The following is an 18374-nucleotide window of genomic DNA, read 5'->3' as shown; positions in this document are numbered from 1 at the left end:
TCAGTCATTCACTAGGTATTTGACTTGGAAATGCTACATAATCTTTGAGTCTCAATTTCCTCATGTATATAGTAGAGGTGATAACAGTTACCTGGCAGGGTGGTTGAGGATTAAACAAGAGACCATGTAAAACATCTGACGCTCAGTGAGTGTTCAATAAATGTCCTATAGTTCTGACTGCTAACCTTCAAGGCATAAAGGGAAGGGGTCCAGATATGGCCCAAGAGGGAGGATTCACTGATTAATATGTCAACCCCTAGGAATCTGCTGGTGTAACTTCACCCTACATCCAACACCCTCCATCTCCACATCAGCTTCTCTGGAGTTGTTCTAAAGCTCTCAGCCATGAAAACGGAAGAGAGTCTTGATCTATCCCAATTTGCAGAAAAAGAAAGTATGTTTATGCATAAAATTCTCTCCATTTTCAATATTTCCTCTCAGTGACTTTTTCAAAGCTTTTGATACTTGCCACAGGTGCAGGACAAGTGAAATAAACAAAGTAGAAAATATTGGCAACAACAATAATAAACTGAAAAATTCAGACAAGCTAAGATTGACAGCTTGTTTCACTTGTGATTTTTTTTTTTTTTTTTTAATCAGAGGTGAGGTACTAAAGTCACACATTTCTGAAACAATTCAATACATATGTGTATGAGGCTAAATCACAGTTCACAACAGAGGAAACCAACTATATCAATATATTAGATTCTCTTTAAAGAAAGTCATGAATCTCAGTTTGCGGTGTGGAAGGGTACAGGGAAATCGGACACCTGATTTTAGCACAAGCTCTGCCAGCCACTTGTTTAGTGAGGCCCTAACCAAGTCCTAGACTTCTCAGTCTGCATATTTTCTCAGTCATACAAGATGGATGATATCTAACATGTATATATATTCTTGCAAGATGTTAAAGCATTTTCCCAGGGCGGTACTCTCATAAGATCATAAAAACACCTTGAAATATAAAGCACCACACACATATAAAACATCCCTATTATTATATTTTTATAAATATTTCTCCGATGTGAATGGCTCCCAAATAACTGGCCTGGGTACCACAAATGACTTGCCCCCCTATACATCATGTTGTTTTAGGCCAGTGGTTCTGAACTTTGTACACTGGTACTGGAGAGCTTTAAAAAATACTGGTGCCCGGGGCTGAGCCCCACAGAGTCCAAGAACATTGGGCTGGGGTTCTCCAAGCCCCCTGTGTGGTTCTAACGTGCAGTCAGGGATAAGGAGCACTGTGTTAGGTGAAGGTGAGACCGGCCTTTGTAAACCACTGTGAGAATTATCTGTGCCTGAGGAGCTCTCTTCCGGGGTCCAGTTGTTTGGGTGGGCAGCTCAAGGGCTCCTGGGCCACAGCACTTTTAGCCTCTCTTTTTATGGGAGGTGGAGTTGAACAAAGGGCTTTGGATCATTAAATCACAACCTTTTCCCCCATGGTAGAGCTGTGCTTATCAGTTACTGGCTAGAGGAGTGAACCATGCAAGCAGGGAAGAGATACTCCCTGTTGTAATTGTACAGGTAGAAAAAGGTTCGAGTTGTTATGGAACATCTTTTCCTGTTTCCTTCCTTTTTATCACTTTTCTTTCTCCTTTGCTTACTTCCTCAGTTTTGGTTCATGTTTTCCTCAACACGCATTTTCCTCTGTGGATCCTGTCGCCTTGGTTCTCATTCATAGATATTTTGGCGGCAGGCTGGCTGTTACTAGCCGCTTGTGAACCGCTCTGCTGGCGGAGGGGAAGGGCGCCCTTCTTCCAGGCCCGGCACTCCTCCACGAGGCACTCCACACTTGAGTGTTTCTGCACTTCGCAGAACAAGATGGACTGCCAGCCAAGGCTCTGATGCCATCTTTGCTTTATCACGCCATTTTAGATGAGGAAATGGATGTTGGCTGCCCAAGAGAGGCATTTATTATTATTCCTTCTGACACAGTCCCTTTTACACAGTCATCCTTGCATCTTTGTCAGGACCTCTGTGATGGAGTATTTGGTTAGTTCCTTCTCAAGGCAGATTTGAGGCACTGCCACAACTTGGCATCTTATCCTTTTTCTTTAAAAACAATGAACTTTCTAGGGGCGTCTGGGTGGCTCAGTCAGTTGAGTGTCCAACTTTGGGTCAGGTCATGATGTCATGGTTCTCAAATTTGAGCCCCGCCTCGGGCTCTGTGCTGACAGCTCAGAGCCTGGAGCCTGCCTCGGAGTCTGTGTCTCCCTCTCTCTCTGCCCCTCCCCACTCACACTCCCTCTCTCTCTCAAAAATGAACATTAAAAAAAAAATTTTTTTTAAAAAGATGCTTTATGATTAAATTTTTTTTTTTTAATTTTTTTTTCAATGTTTATTTATTTTTGGGACAGAGAGAGACAGAACATGAATGGGGGAGGGTCAGAGAGAGAGGGAGACACAGAATCGGAAACAGGCTCCAGGCTCTGAGCCATCAGCCCAGAGCCCGACGCGGGGCTCGAACTCATGGACCGCGAGATCGTGACCTGGCTGAAGTTGGATGCTTAACCGACTGCGCCACCCAGGCGCCCCCCAAATTTTTTTTTTTAAAAACCAAAACAATGAACTTTCTAGATGCCCTAGCACATACTCTGGTGCTTATATGAAGTCCACTTTTGGAGGATCAGGGCACAACTGTCACTTTCACTCTTCCAGTCAAATGGCACTCTGTGCCTCCCATGCCAAGAAGATGTTTTAGCCAGCTGAGGTAGAATCATTTATTTGCTTTTATGGTGTTATGGGTTGCATTCGTCGAAATTAATTTGGCTTGTCTAACCTGAACAGGTCACCTCATTAGTCTTAAAAAGAGTGAAAAGCAATGCGTGAGGTGGGCTTCTGTAAGTTCTGTGGAAACAACATTTAAAAGCAGAAAACAAAATGATGAAATGGAGGCTGGCAACCTGCACTCAGGACTCTGGCTATTTTCTGGAGGAGATGATGACACTTTAATTGGGTCCTCTTATTTCAGGGAGTCCTAGGCAGTTGCTAGAGGCAGAATCTGGACGGCAGGCAGCATTTGTTTCGTGAGGCACGCTTGGAGAGACCACTGCCATTTCTGGGGCCAAGCTCCCACCTGCTCTGCCAGCAATTATTACTGGAAGCTGGCAGATGAGGTATTACAGCTCATACAGCAGTAAAGCTGGAAACTGAAGGAGAAATGTGGATTGTTACAAGAGTCAACTTGGTAGAAAATTCCCAAAGGCGGAAGAAACTTTATCCATCATTAGTCAAGTGAAGAATTGCTTCCCATCTAGAAAACAGGTAGCCCCAAAGTGACACATCTGATTATAAAGCTCCTGGAGACGTTTGCCCAAGGGGGCCTCACAGCACAGTGACCTACCTCTGTCTGTCTGTATTTAAATGCCCTCTTTTGGCTCAGCAAGACTGAAATCAGCAACATGCCCTTCCTCGTCACTAAAGGGCTCCACTGCACAACTATTTATAAAAACGAGATAAGCAGTTGAAGTCCATTCTCCCTGCCATCCTTCCTGCAAGTGGAGGGGAGAGCTTCGAAGTACCGACCGCTACAGGCAGTAGCGGGCATTTTTAGAGTAATAACAAGAGAAAGAAACCAGCCACGGAAAAGCAAACAACAGAGTGCTGCTGGAAGACCTCACACGGGAGGCTAGACCGTGTTGCAAGGCGGGACGGCACCAGCAGCTGTGGTGGTGTATTTCCACTCTGACAAGGAGGAGGAGTGATACAGACACTTAAAGAAAGGCATTCACGTGAACATCCGGCCCAGAGGCCCGAACACCAGGCCAGATTGCCTCTGCAAGCCAAACGCTGCTCTTTTCTCCCGCAGTGGGTCTTACCGTGGTGCGGCTGACTCCGTTCTCTGTGGGCAGTGACTTAGGACCAAGGTCCGGTCTCGCTGCAAAAAGGAGAGGCTCTCATTTTGACATATGTTATTTTTTTCTCAAATAGACATTCTTTGGATTACTCAAACAGATGTTGCTGAGCATAAAACAGTGTTCTTACACAGGCTGGTGGAACTTCTGTAGTATCAGGAACCCTGAATGGCTGCTTTAACTAGCGTGTGTCATAATGCTTCACACTAAAAACACCCCCCTGCCCAACCCAAACCCCATAGTTGTGTATGTATTTCATCCTATATTCTCAGATGCACTCAGGTTCCATTCACAAATTCACCTTTGGAAATAAGCTGTAAAAGTCACCCTTCTATGCCGTCCCTTGTGAAAAGCCGAAAAGCAGGTCTGTATCTCAGCCTTAAAGGTTACTGAAAGCACAATTTATTGACTTTGAAAAACTTAATCTCCTTGCAAATTATATCCTTACATCTGCTGTGGGTAAGAAGCGCTTTCATTGACATTTTAGTGCTTGTGACAGCTTGTCACCGTCCACTTTTCACCCCATGCCAGGGCCCACTGTGGAGACGAGATTAATCAGCATTAACGTTTCAGCTTCAGCTACTCCAGTAAGGTGAGGGTCCTGGAGGGAAGGACAACCAGTGCCCAGTGTAACTCTTAAAGTGGATATGCTTGACCGGCTGGACTTCCCCAGGCCTCCCAATTTTATAAGATTCAGCGCTTACTGATCTTATAACTAATAGCTAGTACCAACAAAGGCTGGAACCAATGTGTAATTTGAATGAAAGTTAGTTATAAAAAGTTCCCAAAACAAATCTAAAATAGAAATCAAGTTCAAGCCCAAATTAGGAGCCGAGTGCGCTCCGCTGCTGAGAACCGAACTGCCTCCACACCTGAGCATTGGCCGTTACTGTGGAGGCGGCGGCCCCTTATTGCCTGGACTCCACACGGTGAGGTGAGCAGTGTCCAGACCATGTGCTTATCCATAATAGGCTAAGTTCTATTTTCCTCGAGCTGAACATTTGATGATAGGCACTGTAGCCATAAAGAGTGACCCACGGTTCTTAGCAAATTCCCTGTCTTCCTTAGTGTTGGACCAGGCAGACCCTGGCTTATGTATTCCATAGCTGTAGAGAAGGCTTCCTCCTTACCACCTGGGTCAGTAGAACACATCTTGGGTTACTTCTGGGCTACTGAAAAAGTTCGCAGGGATGGGCCCCAGATCCTCTTTGATTGCTGCAAGGCCCTGGCAGTGGGGAGTAGGAGGTGTACGAAGGTGGGGGGTGTAAGTGGATGCTTTGCTCCCGGACTCTAGAAGGTAGGGTTCACACTCATGACCCTAAAAGATGATCAGAAATTTTCTCCTTTAAACTCAAGTGCAGATCCAAAGACTAAAGACTCTACAGACAAATGGTGGTGGGTCTAGGGACAGCTTTCTAGTGCAAAGGGCTCCCTGCCTTCTTCAAAACACTGTATGTCCTGGGCAAATGGCTGCTGAATGGCTCCTTGCTCTGCTGTCCACCTGGTTATCTTCAGACGCTAGGATTCCTTTCTCTCCACCTCTGCAGATGCTTTATATGGAAACAAGGTTTTTATGTTTTCCCAGCAATAATTGTTCATTTGTCTTGCAAGGTAACAGCTGCTTCCCATTGGTTTATCAGCAAATTTCATGCATCTCTAAGTTCATTAAAATCTTTTGATCAAATGCAACTTAAGTAGTTAAGACATACAGTATGCCGAATTTCAAAGTAAAGCGTAAGTAAGCATAGTATGGGGACATACCTAATAGTTATGATTTCATGTGCTCGCTATTTTTGAATGTACACATTCACATCCATTTTAGAGTCTGTTTGAACAGTTCTATGGTAAAACCTGTTGAGATTTTAAAAATAGGATTGAATTCTTTACAATATTAAGTCTCCCCATTCATAACCATGATAATCCCCTCCATTATTTGTCTTCTTTTATGTTCTTCAATGAAGTTTTAACTTCTCCAATAAGACTCCAGCACATTTGTAAGGCTTTTTCCTAGGTAAGCTTTAAAAAAAAATTGCTATTGGAATAGTAGCCATTTCCCCCCACCCCATAAAATTTCTCAATATTGCTATGTTTATATATTAATCTTTACAGTCACCTTGCTGAACTGCCTTCGTTTTTTTTTTTTTTTTTAATGTTTCTATTTATTTTTGAGACTGAGCAGGGGAGGGGCAGAGAGTGAGGGAGACACAGAATCCGAAGCAGGCTTCAGGCTCTGAGCTATCAGCACAGAGCCCGACGTGGGGCTCGAACTCATGGACTGTGAGATCATGACCCAAACTGAAGTCAGACACTTAACCGACTAAGCCACCCAGGCGCCCTCCTTCATTGTTTCTAATGACTTGTCAGTTGATTGTCTTACAGGTAGATATTTCTTACAATCTTCTCACTTCCTAATATTTATATCATTACTTTTTCTTGTTTTAGTAACTGTACTGACAAAGACTTCCAAGAACACTGTTGAACAGCAGTAGTAAAGATTATCTATCCTTGTTTGATCTGACAAGAATGTGTCTAATATTTTACCCTTGAATATGTTTGAGATAATCTTTTAACAAGTCTAGGAATTTCCAGTTTGATAAGTTATTTTTTGAATAAAAAATGGTATGGTGACCAAGACTTACTCCAGTTTAAAACAGTTCCTCTTGAGGAACTCATGATTAAAGAGTAATATGTAACAAAATCAATGCTGTTTTACTTTGGTATCCAGGCAGCTCAGAGTCAAACTGAGTCCAATGATTTTGCATGTCATAGTCTGCTCATCTGTATCATATGGTTACCATTCTTTCCCAACTCCCCACTGAATACTGATTTATGTTATCCTAGGTGTTTTTCCCTCACTTACTCTTTTATTTTCTATTTATTTTTATTCATTTTGAGACAGCATGCGCGCGCACACACACACACACACACACACATGAGCCGGAGGTGGGGGGAGGGAGAGGGGGAGGGAGGGAAGGAGAGAGAGAGAGAGAGAGAGAGAGAGAGAGAGAGAAAGCCCAAGTGGCTTGATGCAGGGCTTGAACCATGAACCAGATCATGACCTGAGCTGAAACCAAGAGTTGGATGCTTAACCAACTCAGCCACCCAGGTGCCCCAACTATTTTATTGTATGGATTTTCTGTCAATTGCAACAAATCTTCCTGGAATTAGGTGAAGAATAATGGAAATTTTAAAAAAGATGTGACTATATTTGGACTTGAAATAAAAAATGAGAGAAATGAAATATCAGCAAAAAAAAAAAAATACTGTTGGACCTTTCAAATACAAATCCATTAGTTATTAGGAAATTATATGGTGATCTAGCAGTAGGATTAATGTCTCTTGGGTTGCTGTATGAATCAAGTCTCAGAAAACATCCTGAGTTAAAAGTTAGATCCTGTGGGTCCTCAGGAATCTGGGTTCAGAGGAAATCCAGTGGTTCAATAAGGACTGCTTATACTTGCATTGTTAAGCTTGATTATTTGACATAATGTAGCCATTAGCAAACACGTTTTAATTTCATACAATGAAAAAACCCAGGGGACATTAATATTTTTAAAAATAGGTGATTCATAAGTTTGTTGAATGTACAACCCCAGGCCACTTCCAATCCTTCTGGGAAAGCAAGGAAAAATGATTAAAATATAATTTAAATAAAAATCTTACTTCCTTTCTGTTTAGAAAGTGTAAGTTTGCCACTGTTCCACATCTACCCCTTCAGAAAGACAGAAATATCTTTAACAAAAGAGGCTGGATTCATAAGCATCTTAAGATAACTTTAGAATATGTAGTAAAAAAGGATGAAGCTCACAAATTACAAAAGACTTTGCTCGTATGCAAACGGCCGGTCCATCGACATCTGGCATACCCAGTCTATTTAACTGATTTATTTAATGTGGTAATTTTTTTAAACCAAAATTTAGTTTGGGGGATGGAATGATGTATTTATGCCCTTGACAAAGATGACAAGTGTGGTACTGTGATTACGAAAGGAAAATATATTTCCTGGTTATATATTGCTCTGGCTCATCAAAGCTCATAAAATACAGGACGTTCTGCCATGTCCACAGAGGTTAGGAGAATATAATAGAAGGTGCACTAGGCTGACACACATTTTCATCATACAAATCTTCTGGTAGTTCTTCTTCATCTCCATCAGGAAAATATGTAGGGAATGGTAGATTTTTACAGAAGTCCTTATATGCAGGCAGTGTAGAATCTCTGATCTGGAAGGAGGGGGACAAAGACCTTATTAATAAGTAGTACCAGTTAAGTTACTTAAAGATAGTATGTTTTAATTATTAATAAACAATATCTATTCCTACATTTTCTAATGTGAATAACACAACTGTTACATAAAGTGAAAGGAACTCAATGTATTCTTTTTATTCCAATAAACTTAATCCAATCAGAAATACAACCTTCCTCAACTCAGTCATCTGCCTTCTAAATTACCCTGATAATTACATATCTTACTCATAACTTACAAATCTCTAGAACTGCCCAGGAGGATAAATTATATTTTAAAATTACTACTTAGGTATCAACTATATCCAAACTATGTGCCTAAAAGTTATTACCATCTACTTCTTATTGATCTTATTTTATTATTATATATTTTTATTATTTTACTTTCTACCATAGATTCTTTTGAGTTGAGGTTTTAAAAAAGAATTTACCTGTATTTTTGTTAGTCTTATATCAAAGGGCACATAACCAAAAATGCCAAGTTTTATTAAGGAAATAAGCTTACATTTAACAAGTACCATTATCACTGAGAAGAGAAGGACAAAATAATATTTAGCAAAAAACAATCATTCCATAAGTCTTTACACTAGTCTTATAAGCTCTTTCTAATCTAAAAATATTCTAATTATATCTGTAAATTCATAAACCAAGAAACAGTTCAGATGTTGGTATGATCTAAAATGTTGGGTTTTATTTTTGGAAAACATTACTGGTTCTTTAAAGCTTCTGAGTCATTCTACAGCTTTCATTCAGCGAGAAATTAAAAAAAAATTACATGTAATTATACACACAGAGTAAAACACGGCATAATCATTTTGGCAATAAGAAACGAATAATTTGGTTGAAATAAGTACACAGCTGCTAGGAACAGCTATGTACAGAAACACATCTATTTTAATCTCTCTCATTAAAATTGTTCCAAGGAATTTTCAGTTAGTTGCTCAGAAGAAAATAAACTCATTTAATTTTTTCTTTCCAAGTCACTAATCTTGGGTTGAACTTGAACTTGGGTGGGGGCAGGGGGAGTCATATTCTTACTGATTTAAACTGTTTCAGAATTTAGAATGGAGAATAAAACCCAAGCAAATAAACAACCAAACCAACAACAGCAAAACTTTCTGTGCTAATTTGATAACTGTGAAAATTTAGTCATAAATGATCTAAACAGCAAATTCTCAGTTGCTTTTACATTTTGATAGATCTATCATACTTGAACATTTCAGAGAAAAGCACTACTTATATATTCTAACTATAAATGTTACAGTACTATAATTCATTGATTGGAAACATGAATGACATTTTATTTAAATCTCTTTTGTCTTGGTGGTTCTAAAGCTTGTTTGCATCCCATCTTTAACAAATGTGTAAGACTCAACAGTATGTATTTTTGTGCATTTAATCTAACCTCTGGCTTCATTATTTCCCCACCTTCACCAAAACTCTCTCAACTCTCTGGCTCATTCTTTTTATATTTCTGTATATTGGCAAGGCAGTTCAAATCCTCTGAGGAAAGATGAGGGGTAGGACACACACACAAACAGGAAATCTAGAAGACACTTAAATGATAAATTAGGCTACAGGAATAAGCACACACAAATATTAGTTAATATACACCACATAATGCTGTAAACATATTCTTTAGGCTTTTTTTAATACGTTTAGTGAATCTAGACAACAACAAAAAATGCTTACGTTAATTAAACGGGTTGATCATCCCTAAGACCATCTTTACTAACTTTAGCATTAAAAAAAATTTACTGGCAGCCCTATACTCTGGGGGTGGGGTGCAAAAGTTCCTGTGGGATGAGAGAATGCTGAAGAGGCTGCCTGTCCACTAGGAAGAGCCTCAATCTCCATGGGCAAAGGGGCTCTTTTCACTTGCTATGGAATCACTGGGAAGGATAGAACAAGTGGGATGACAGAAAAAGTTTTCAAAAAGTGGACCACACTTGTGTACCGCCACTTCTCTTAAAACACAAGCCCACAAAACACCCCCAAACCCACATCTTAATGTTTGGGACGGACATTTCTGTAAGGTTACAAAAGACTTGTTTAGACACTGTAGTTCGAAGATTTTCTCAAGATGCGTTCTATTTTTAATCAAAATATGTTTCTTGAAAATACATTCATTGGTGTGTTAACATTTCGAAGTGGACTGGACATTCTTTGATGCTAGTTTCTTGAAATATACTTGGACTACCCTTTGGGAATTGCCTGTGGTCTACCTTCTGAATGTCTTCAGTAATGGCGAGCCATCATCAACAGAGTTGAGTTTTTGGAGGCAATTTTTTGTTGAAGTAGGTGGAAGAGTAATAAATGTTGACTATAAACTGTTTATAACAACCAGTCAGAATATCACTGCACATATTATGGTTTTTCAAGACAGCTGACCTATTCATCTATACTGGTGTCAAAGAAAATGCTGAGGTGTTCCACTTTCAGCTGGAAAGCAATCCTAGAACCATGTGTGCAGCAAAATGGGGAGAAAAGATCTGACAACATATAAAAATTCATCTGTTGTACAGTATAATTTTATTATGGAAAATAATTTAATTTCCCTCTTCTCTCTTTTATTAGGTTGTGATATTTGTAACATATAATAAACCTGTAATGTGGAGGGGGTACATTTAATTATGAAGACAAACTGTTATAGGAAGTACCATGCCAACTTGTCAGTCTCAACAACCTGTCATTGTGTAAACAACCAGGTCATCTGGAGACTGGAAATCTACTTAAACCTGAAAACATGCAAAGTAAAAAAAAAAAAAAAAAAAAATTCTTGCAACAATTCATAAGATGTATTTTTTCTTTAAGAAAAATCAGAACAATTCAGTCAAAAAGTGAACTACAGAAAGGGAATTTTAATTACTGTAGGATTAAAACAAGTGTTATACTTTATGCTACTAATAGAACCTACTTTAAGAAATGAAAAGAATACATAGAGAAAGACCCAATGTGAAAAATCAGAGGTTGAAGTTTCAATCTATTTTCGTTGTTATTGTTGGAAAATTTCTGGGAATAAGCTGGTATTATTTCTACTACAAATTTATTTTCAGAATGTATGATTCAAAATCCCAGGGGCGCCTGGGTGGCGCAGTCGGTTAAGCGTCCGACTTCAGCCAGGTCACGATCTCGCGGTCCGTGAGTTCGAGCCCCGCGTCAGGCTCTGGGCTGATGGCTCAGAGCCTGGAGCCTGTTTCCGATTCTGTGTCTCTCTCTCTCGCTGCCCCTCCCCCGTTCATGCTGTGTCTCTCTCTGTCCCAAAAATAAATAAACGTTGGAAAAAAAACAAAAAAACAAAAAAACAAAATCCCAAAGTGATTTCTTATATGTTGTATTATGTTGGCCTAAATCCCAGGCAAAATATTTACTTTCTATTTTATTTGATAGAAACAAGTCTGTGAGAGTACAAGAGTTTTTTCCCCCCAATTTATGCTATTATTTTTCTTTTACTTTGTTTTTGAACATAAATATGAATGTGAATATTTTTAAAATACTAAAAGTATAATCATAACAATGCTAGTAACAATGAATCCCTCCTTAAAATGTTTACCTTTTACCACCTTTTTTTTTTTTTAATGTTTATTTTTGAGAGAGACGGACTGTGAGCAGAGGAGGGGCAGAGAGAGAGGGAGACACAGAATCCGAAGCAGGCTCCAGGCTCTGAACTGTCAGCACAGTTGTGGGGCTTGAACCCACGAACTGTGAGATCATGACCCAAGCCAAAGTTGGATGCTTAACCAACTGAGCCACCCAGATGCCCCTACCACCTTTCTTTAAAAGAAATAAATAAATAAAGTTTTATTTTTTTTTAGTAATCTCTACACCCAACGTGGGGCCTGAACTCACAATCCCAAGACCAAGAGTCACATACTCTTCGAATTGAGCCAGTCAAGTGCCCCTTTACCAAATGGTCTTGTTGACTCTCTCACTGAATTGCCATTTTGCGTACTTTCAGTTCCTGTGTCAAAGTATTTTTAAAAAAAATTAGAAGTTCTTTTTTGATATTGATATTTTGGCAACAGTTATCCTAATATCCTTTTTCTAGTTCTTTCTTTTTTTAATATGAAATTTATTGTCAAATTGGTTTCCATACAACACCCAGTGCTCATCCCAACAGGTGCCCTCTTCAATGCCCATCACCCACCCTCTTCTCCCTCCCACCCCCCATCAACCCTCAGTTTGTTCTCAGTTTTGTAGAGTGTCTTAGGGTTTGGCTCCCTCCCCCCCTTTTTTTTCCCCTTCCCCTCCCCAATGGTCTTCTGTTAAGTTTCTCAGGATCCACCTAAGAGTGAAAACATATGGTATCTGTCTTTCTGTGTATGACTTATTTCACTTAGCATAACACTCTCCAGTTCCATACATGTTGCTACAAAGGGCCATATTTCATTCTTTCTCATTGCCACGTAGTATTCCACTGTATATATAAACCACAATTTCTTTATCCATTCATCAGTTGATGGACATTTAGGCTCTTTCCATAATTTGGCTATTGTTGAAAGTGCTGCTATAAACATTGGGGTACAAGTGCCCCTATGCATTAGCACTCCTGTATCCCTTGGGTAAATTACTAGCAGTGCTATTGCTGGGTCATAGGGTAGATCTATTTTTAGTTTTTTGAGGAACCTCCACACTGTTTTCCAGAGCGGCTGCACCAGTTTGCATTCCCACCAACAGTGCAAGAGGGTTCCCGTTTCTCCACATCCTCTCCAGCATCTATAGTCTCCTGATTTGTTCATTTTAGCCACTCTGACTGGCATGAGGTAATATCTGAGTGTGGTTTTGATTCGTATTTCCCTGATGAGGAGTGACATTGAGCATCTTTTCATGTGCCTGTTAGCCATCCGGATGTCTTCTTTAGAGAAGTGTCTATTCATGTTTTCTGCCCATTTCTTCACTGGGTTATTTGTTTTTCGGGTGTGAAGTGTGGTGACTTCTTTATAGATTTTGGATACTAGCCCTTTGTCTGATAGGTCATTTGCAAATATCTTTTCCCATTCTGTCGGTCACCTTTTAGTTTTCTTGATTGTTTCCTTTGCAGTGCAGAAGCTTTTTATCTTCATGACGTCCCAATAGTTCATTCTTGCTTTTAATTCCCTTGCCTTTGGAGATGTGTTGAGTAAGAAGTTGCTGTGGCTGAGGTCAAAGAGGTTTTTTCCTGCTTTGTCCTCTAGGGTTTTGATGGTTTCCTGTCTCACATTCATGTCCTTTATCCATTTTGAGTTTATTTTTGTGACTGGTGTAAGTGGTCTAGTTTCATTCTTCTGCATGTTGCCGTCCAGTTCTCCCAGCACCATTTGTTAAAGAGACTGTCTTTTTTCCATTGGATATTCTTCCCTGTTTTGTCAAACATTACTTGGCCATACTTTTGTGGGTCCAATTCTGGAGTCTCTATTCTATTCCATTGGTCTATGTGTCTGTTTTTGTGCCAACACCATGCTGTCTTGATGATTACAGCTTTGTAGTAGAGGCTAAAGTCTGGGATTGTGATGCCTCCCGCTTTGGTCTTCTTCAAAATTACTTTGGCTATTCGGGGTCTTTTGGGGTTCCATACAAATTTTAGGATTGCTTGTTCTAGCTTTGAGAAGAATGCTGGTGCAATTTTGATTGGGATTGCATTGAATGTGTAGATAGCTTTGGGTAGTATTGACATTTTAACAATATTCTTCCAATCCATGAACACAGAATGTTTTTCCATTTCTTTGTATCTTCTTCAATTTCCTTCATAAGCTTTCTATACTTTTCAGCATACATATCTTTTACATCTTTGGTTAGGTTTATTCCTAGGTATTTTATGGTTCTTGGTGCAATTGTGAATGGGATCAGTTTATGTGTCTTTCTGTTGCTTCATTTTTAGTGTATAAGATGCAACTGATTTCTGTACATTGATTTTGTATCCTGCGACTTTGCTGAATTCATGTATCAGTTCTAGCAGACTTTTGGTGGAGTCTATTGGGTTTTCCATGTATAATATCATGTCATCTGCAAAAAGTGAGAGCTTGACTTCATCTTTGCCAGTTATGATGCCTTTGATTTCCTTTTGTTGTCTGATTGCTGATGCTATGCTTCCAACACTATGTTAAACAACAGCCGTGAGAGTGGACATCCCTGTTGTGTTCCTGATCTCAGGGGGAAAGCTCTCAGTTTTTCCCCACTGGGGATGATATTAGCTGTGGGCTTTTCATAAATGGCTTTTAGGATGTTTAAGTATGTTCCTTCTGTCCCGACTTTCTCGAGGGTTTTTATTAAGAAAGGATGCTGAATTTTGTCAAATGCTTTTTCTACATCAAGTGACAGGATCATATGGTTCTTATCTTTTCTTTTATTGTGGTGTATCACAGTGATTGATTTGCAAATATTGAACCAGCCCTGCAGCCCAGGAATGAATCCCACTTGATCATGGTGAGTAATTCTTTTTATATGCTGTTGAATTCCATTTGCTAGTATCTTGTTGAGAATTTCTGCATCCATATTCAGCAGGGATATTGGCCTGTCGTTCTCTTTTTTTGCTGGGTCTCTGTCTGGTTTAGGAATCAAAATAATGCTGGTTTCACAGAATGAGCCTGGAAGTTTTCCTTCCCTTTCTATTTTTTGGAACAGCTTGAGAAAGATGGGTATTCTCTCTGCTTTAAATGTCTGGTAGAATTCCCCAGGGAAGCCATCTGGTCCTGGACTCTTATGTTTTGGGAGATTTTTGATAACTGATTCCATTTCTTCGCTGGTTATGGGTCTGTTCAAGTTTTCTATTTCTCCCTGTTTGAATTTTGGAAGTGTGTGGGTGCTTAGGAATTTGTCCATTTTTTCCAGGTTGTCCAGTTTTTTGGCATATACTTTTTCATAGTAATTCCCTGATAATTGCTTGTATTTCTGAGGGATTGGTTGTAATAATTCCAATTTCATTCATGATTTTATCTATTTGGGTCATCTCCCTTTTTGAGAAGCCTGGGTAGAGGTTTATCAACTTTGTTTATTTTTTCAAAAAACCAAGTCTTGGTTTCATTGATCTGCTCTACAGTTTTTTTAGATGCTATATTGTTTATTTCTGCTCTGATCTTTATTATTTCTCTTCTTCTGCTGGGTTTGGGGGTGTCTTTGCAGTTCTGCTTCTATTTCCTTTAGGTGTGCTGTTAGATTTTGTATTTGGGATTTTTCTTGTTTCTTGAGATAGGCCTGGATTGCAATGTATTTTCCTCTCAGGACTGCCTTTGCTGCATCCCAGAGCGTTTGAATTGTTGTATTTTCATTTTCATTTGTTTCCATATATTTTTAAATTTCTTCTCTAATTGCCTGGTTGACCCATTCATTCTTTAGTAGGGTGTTCTTTAACCTCCATGCTTTTGGAGGTTTTCCAGACTTTTTCCTGTGGTTGATTTCAAGCTTCATAGCATTGTGGTCTGAAAATATGCATGGTATGATCTCAATTCTTTTATACTTATTAAGGGCTGTCTTGTGGCCCAGTATGTGATCTATCTTAGAGAATGTTCCATGTGCACTTGAGAAGAAAGTATATTATGTTGCTCTGGGATGCAGAGTTTTAAATATATCTGTCAAGTCCATCCAATCCAATGTATCATTCAGGGCCCTTGTTTCTTTATTCATCTTGTGTCTAGTTGATCTATCCATTGTTGTAAGTGGGGTATTAAAGTCCCCTGCAATTACCACATTCTTATCAATAAGGTTAATTATGTTTGTGATAGTTTTATATATTTGGGGGCTCCCATATCCGGGACATAGACATTTATAATAGTTAGCTCTTCCTGATGGATAGGCCCTGTAATTATTATATAATGCCCTTCTTCATCTCACTACAGCCTTTAATTTAAAGTCTGGTTTGTCTGATACAAGTATGGCTACTCCAGCTTTCTTTTGACTTCAGTAGCTTGATAGATAGTTCTCTATCCCCTTACTTTCAATCTGAAGGTGTCCTCAGGTCTAAAATGAGTCTTTTGTAGACAGCAAATGGATGGGTCTTGTGCTTTTATCCATTCTGATATCCTGTGTCTTTTGGTTGGAGCGTTTAGTCCATTTACATTCAGTGTATTGAAGGATATGGGTTTAGAATCATTGTCACATCTGTAGGTTTCATGCTTGTAGTGATGTCTCTGGTACTTTGTGGTCCTTGCAACATTTCACTCACACAATCCCCCTTAGGATCTCTTGTAGGGCTGGTTTAGTGGTGATGAATGCCTTCAGTTTTTGTTTAGGAAAACCTTTATCTCTCCTTTTATTCTGAATGACAGACTTTCTGGATAAAGGATTCTCGGCTGCATGTTTTTTTCTGCTCATCACATTGAAGATTTCCTACCATTCCTTTCTGGCCTGCCAAGTTTCAGTAGATAGGTCTGCCACTACTCTTATGTGTCTATCTTTGTAAGTTAGAGCCTGTGTATCCCTAGCTGCTTTCAGAATTTTCTCTTTATCCTTGTATTTTGCCAGTTTCACTATGATAATGTCATGCAGATGATCAATTCATGTCTGAAGGAAGTTCTCTGTGACTCTTGGATTTCAATGCCTTTTTCCTTCCCCAGATCAGAGAAGTTCTCAGCTATGGTTTGTTCAAGTACACCTTCAGCCCCTTTCTCTCTTTCTTCTTCTGGAATTCCTATGATATGGATATTGTTCCATTTGCATCACTTTAGGTCTCTAATTCTCCCCTCATAGTCCTGGATTTTTTAAATCTTTTTCTCAGCTTCCTCTTTTTCCATAATTTTATCTTCTAAATCACCTATTCTCTCCTCGTCCTCTTCAATCTGTGCTATGGCCGCCTCCATTTTATTGTGCACCTCATTTATAGCATTTTTAGCTCCTCATGACTATCTCTTAGTCCCTTGCTCTCTGTAGCATAGATTCTCTGCTGTCCTCTATGCTTTTTTCAAGCCCAGCGATTAATTTTATGACTATTACTCGAAATTCCTGTTCCATTATATTGCTTAAATCGTTTTTGATCAATTTGTTAACTGTTGCTACTTTCTGGAGTTTCTTTTCAGGAGAATTCTTCTGTTTCATCATTTTGGGTAGTCCCTGCAGTGGCTCCAAACTGCAGGGCACTTCCCTTGTGCTGTCTGGAGTAACTTGTGTTGGTGGTCGGGGCCACAGTCAGACTGGTGTGTACCTTATCTTCTCCTCTCCCAGGGGCAGGACTCACTGTGGAGTGGCGTGGCCCGTCTGGGCTACTTGCAGACTGCCAGGCTTGTGGTGCTGCTTTGATGGGATCTGGCGTATTAGCCGGGGTGGATCTGCAAGGTGCACAGGGCCGCGAGGGGCAGGCTTAGCTCCATTTGCCTTCAGTGGTCCCCTGCAGGAGGGGCCCTGCAGCACCGGGAGGAGCACCAGGAGGGAGGCCGACCCGCCAGAGGGATGGATCCACAGGATCACAGCGTTGGGCGTTTGCACGGTGCAAGTAAGTTCAGTGACGGGAACTGGTTCCCTTTTGAATTTCAGCGGGGGATGGGAGAGGGCGATGGTGCTTACCAGTGCCTTTGTTCTCCCATCAAGCTGAGCTCTGTATTCTTGGGCTCAGCAACTCTCCCTCCCGATGTCCTCTTGCCCTCCCTGCTGTCTGGGAGCAAAGCTGTTGAATTTTAACATTCCAGATGACAGCCCACTGGCTGTCAGAACTCACGGAGTCTGGCCCCTCCGTTTTGAAGCCAGACTTCAGGGGCTCTGTCTTGCTGGGCAGGCTGCCCCTCCACCACCCCGGCTCCCTCCCACCAGTCCGTGTAGCACTCACCACCTTTCTGCCCTTCCTACCCTCTCCCATGCTCCTTTTGTCTATGCTTGGCTCTGGAACGTCCATTCTGCTAGTCTTCTGGTGGTTTTCTGGGTTATTTGGGCAGATGTGGGTGGAATCTAAGTGATCAGCAGGATGAGGTGAACCCAGCGTCCTCCTATGCCACCATATTCCCCTCTGAGCCTTTCTATTTTTTTTTTTTAATATTATTTTTGAGAGAGAGAGAGAGAGACAGAAAATCTGAAGTAGGCTTCAGGCTCAGAGCTAACAGCTGTTAGCTTCAGCTCTGAGCCTGAAGCCGAGACTGAACTCAACAACTGTGAGATCATGACCTGAGCTGAAGTCACACACTCAACCTACTGAGCCACCCAGGCACCCCACCTTTTTGCATTTCTAAAGAGCCTCTATTTATTGGTCCTACCATTCTCACAGGTTCATGTTTTTATGAACACAGGTATAGGATATTTTGTACAACTTTTTCAGTCAGGTACTACTGAAAAGTGGCAAAAAATTTAATTTGGCAAAGATTATGGAAAAACAGCCAC

General features: G+C 40.3%; 1 protein-coding gene and 1 long non-coding RNA gene across 3 annotated transcripts in view; one reads left to right on the top strand and one right to left on the bottom strand.

Moving 5' to 3' along the window:
- Positions 1-18374, top strand: part of LOC123611569 — an 82223-nt gene that overhangs the window by 45320 nt on the left and 18529 nt on the right. The gene's annotated exons all lie outside the window — the stretch shown is intronic.
- Positions 7720-18374, bottom strand: part of MRPL3 (mitochondrial ribosomal protein L3) — a 53260-nt gene continuing 42605 nt past the window's right edge. The window contains exon 10 of one of the 2 annotated variants that reach the window (XM_045503639.1): positions 7720-8077. In XM_045503639.1, coding sequence (XP_045359595.1) covers positions 7925-8077 — 153 coding nt within the window. In that variant the 3' untranslated portion in view covers positions 7720-7924. Of the gene's footprint in view, positions 8100-18374 lie in introns of both variants that reach the window. The other variant, XM_045503640.1, reaches the window with a different exon arrangement.

Source organism: Leopardus geoffroyi, chromosome C2 (assembly GCF_018350155.1).
Source record: "Leopardus geoffroyi isolate Oge1 chromosome C2, O.geoffroyi_Oge1_pat1.0, whole genome shotgun sequence".
Classification (NCBI taxonomy): domain Eukaryota; kingdom Metazoa; phylum Chordata; class Mammalia; order Carnivora; family Felidae; genus Leopardus; species Leopardus geoffroyi.
The sequence above is the reverse complement of the archived record's forward strand: the minus strand, read 5'-3'. Positions and strand labels throughout refer to the sequence as shown.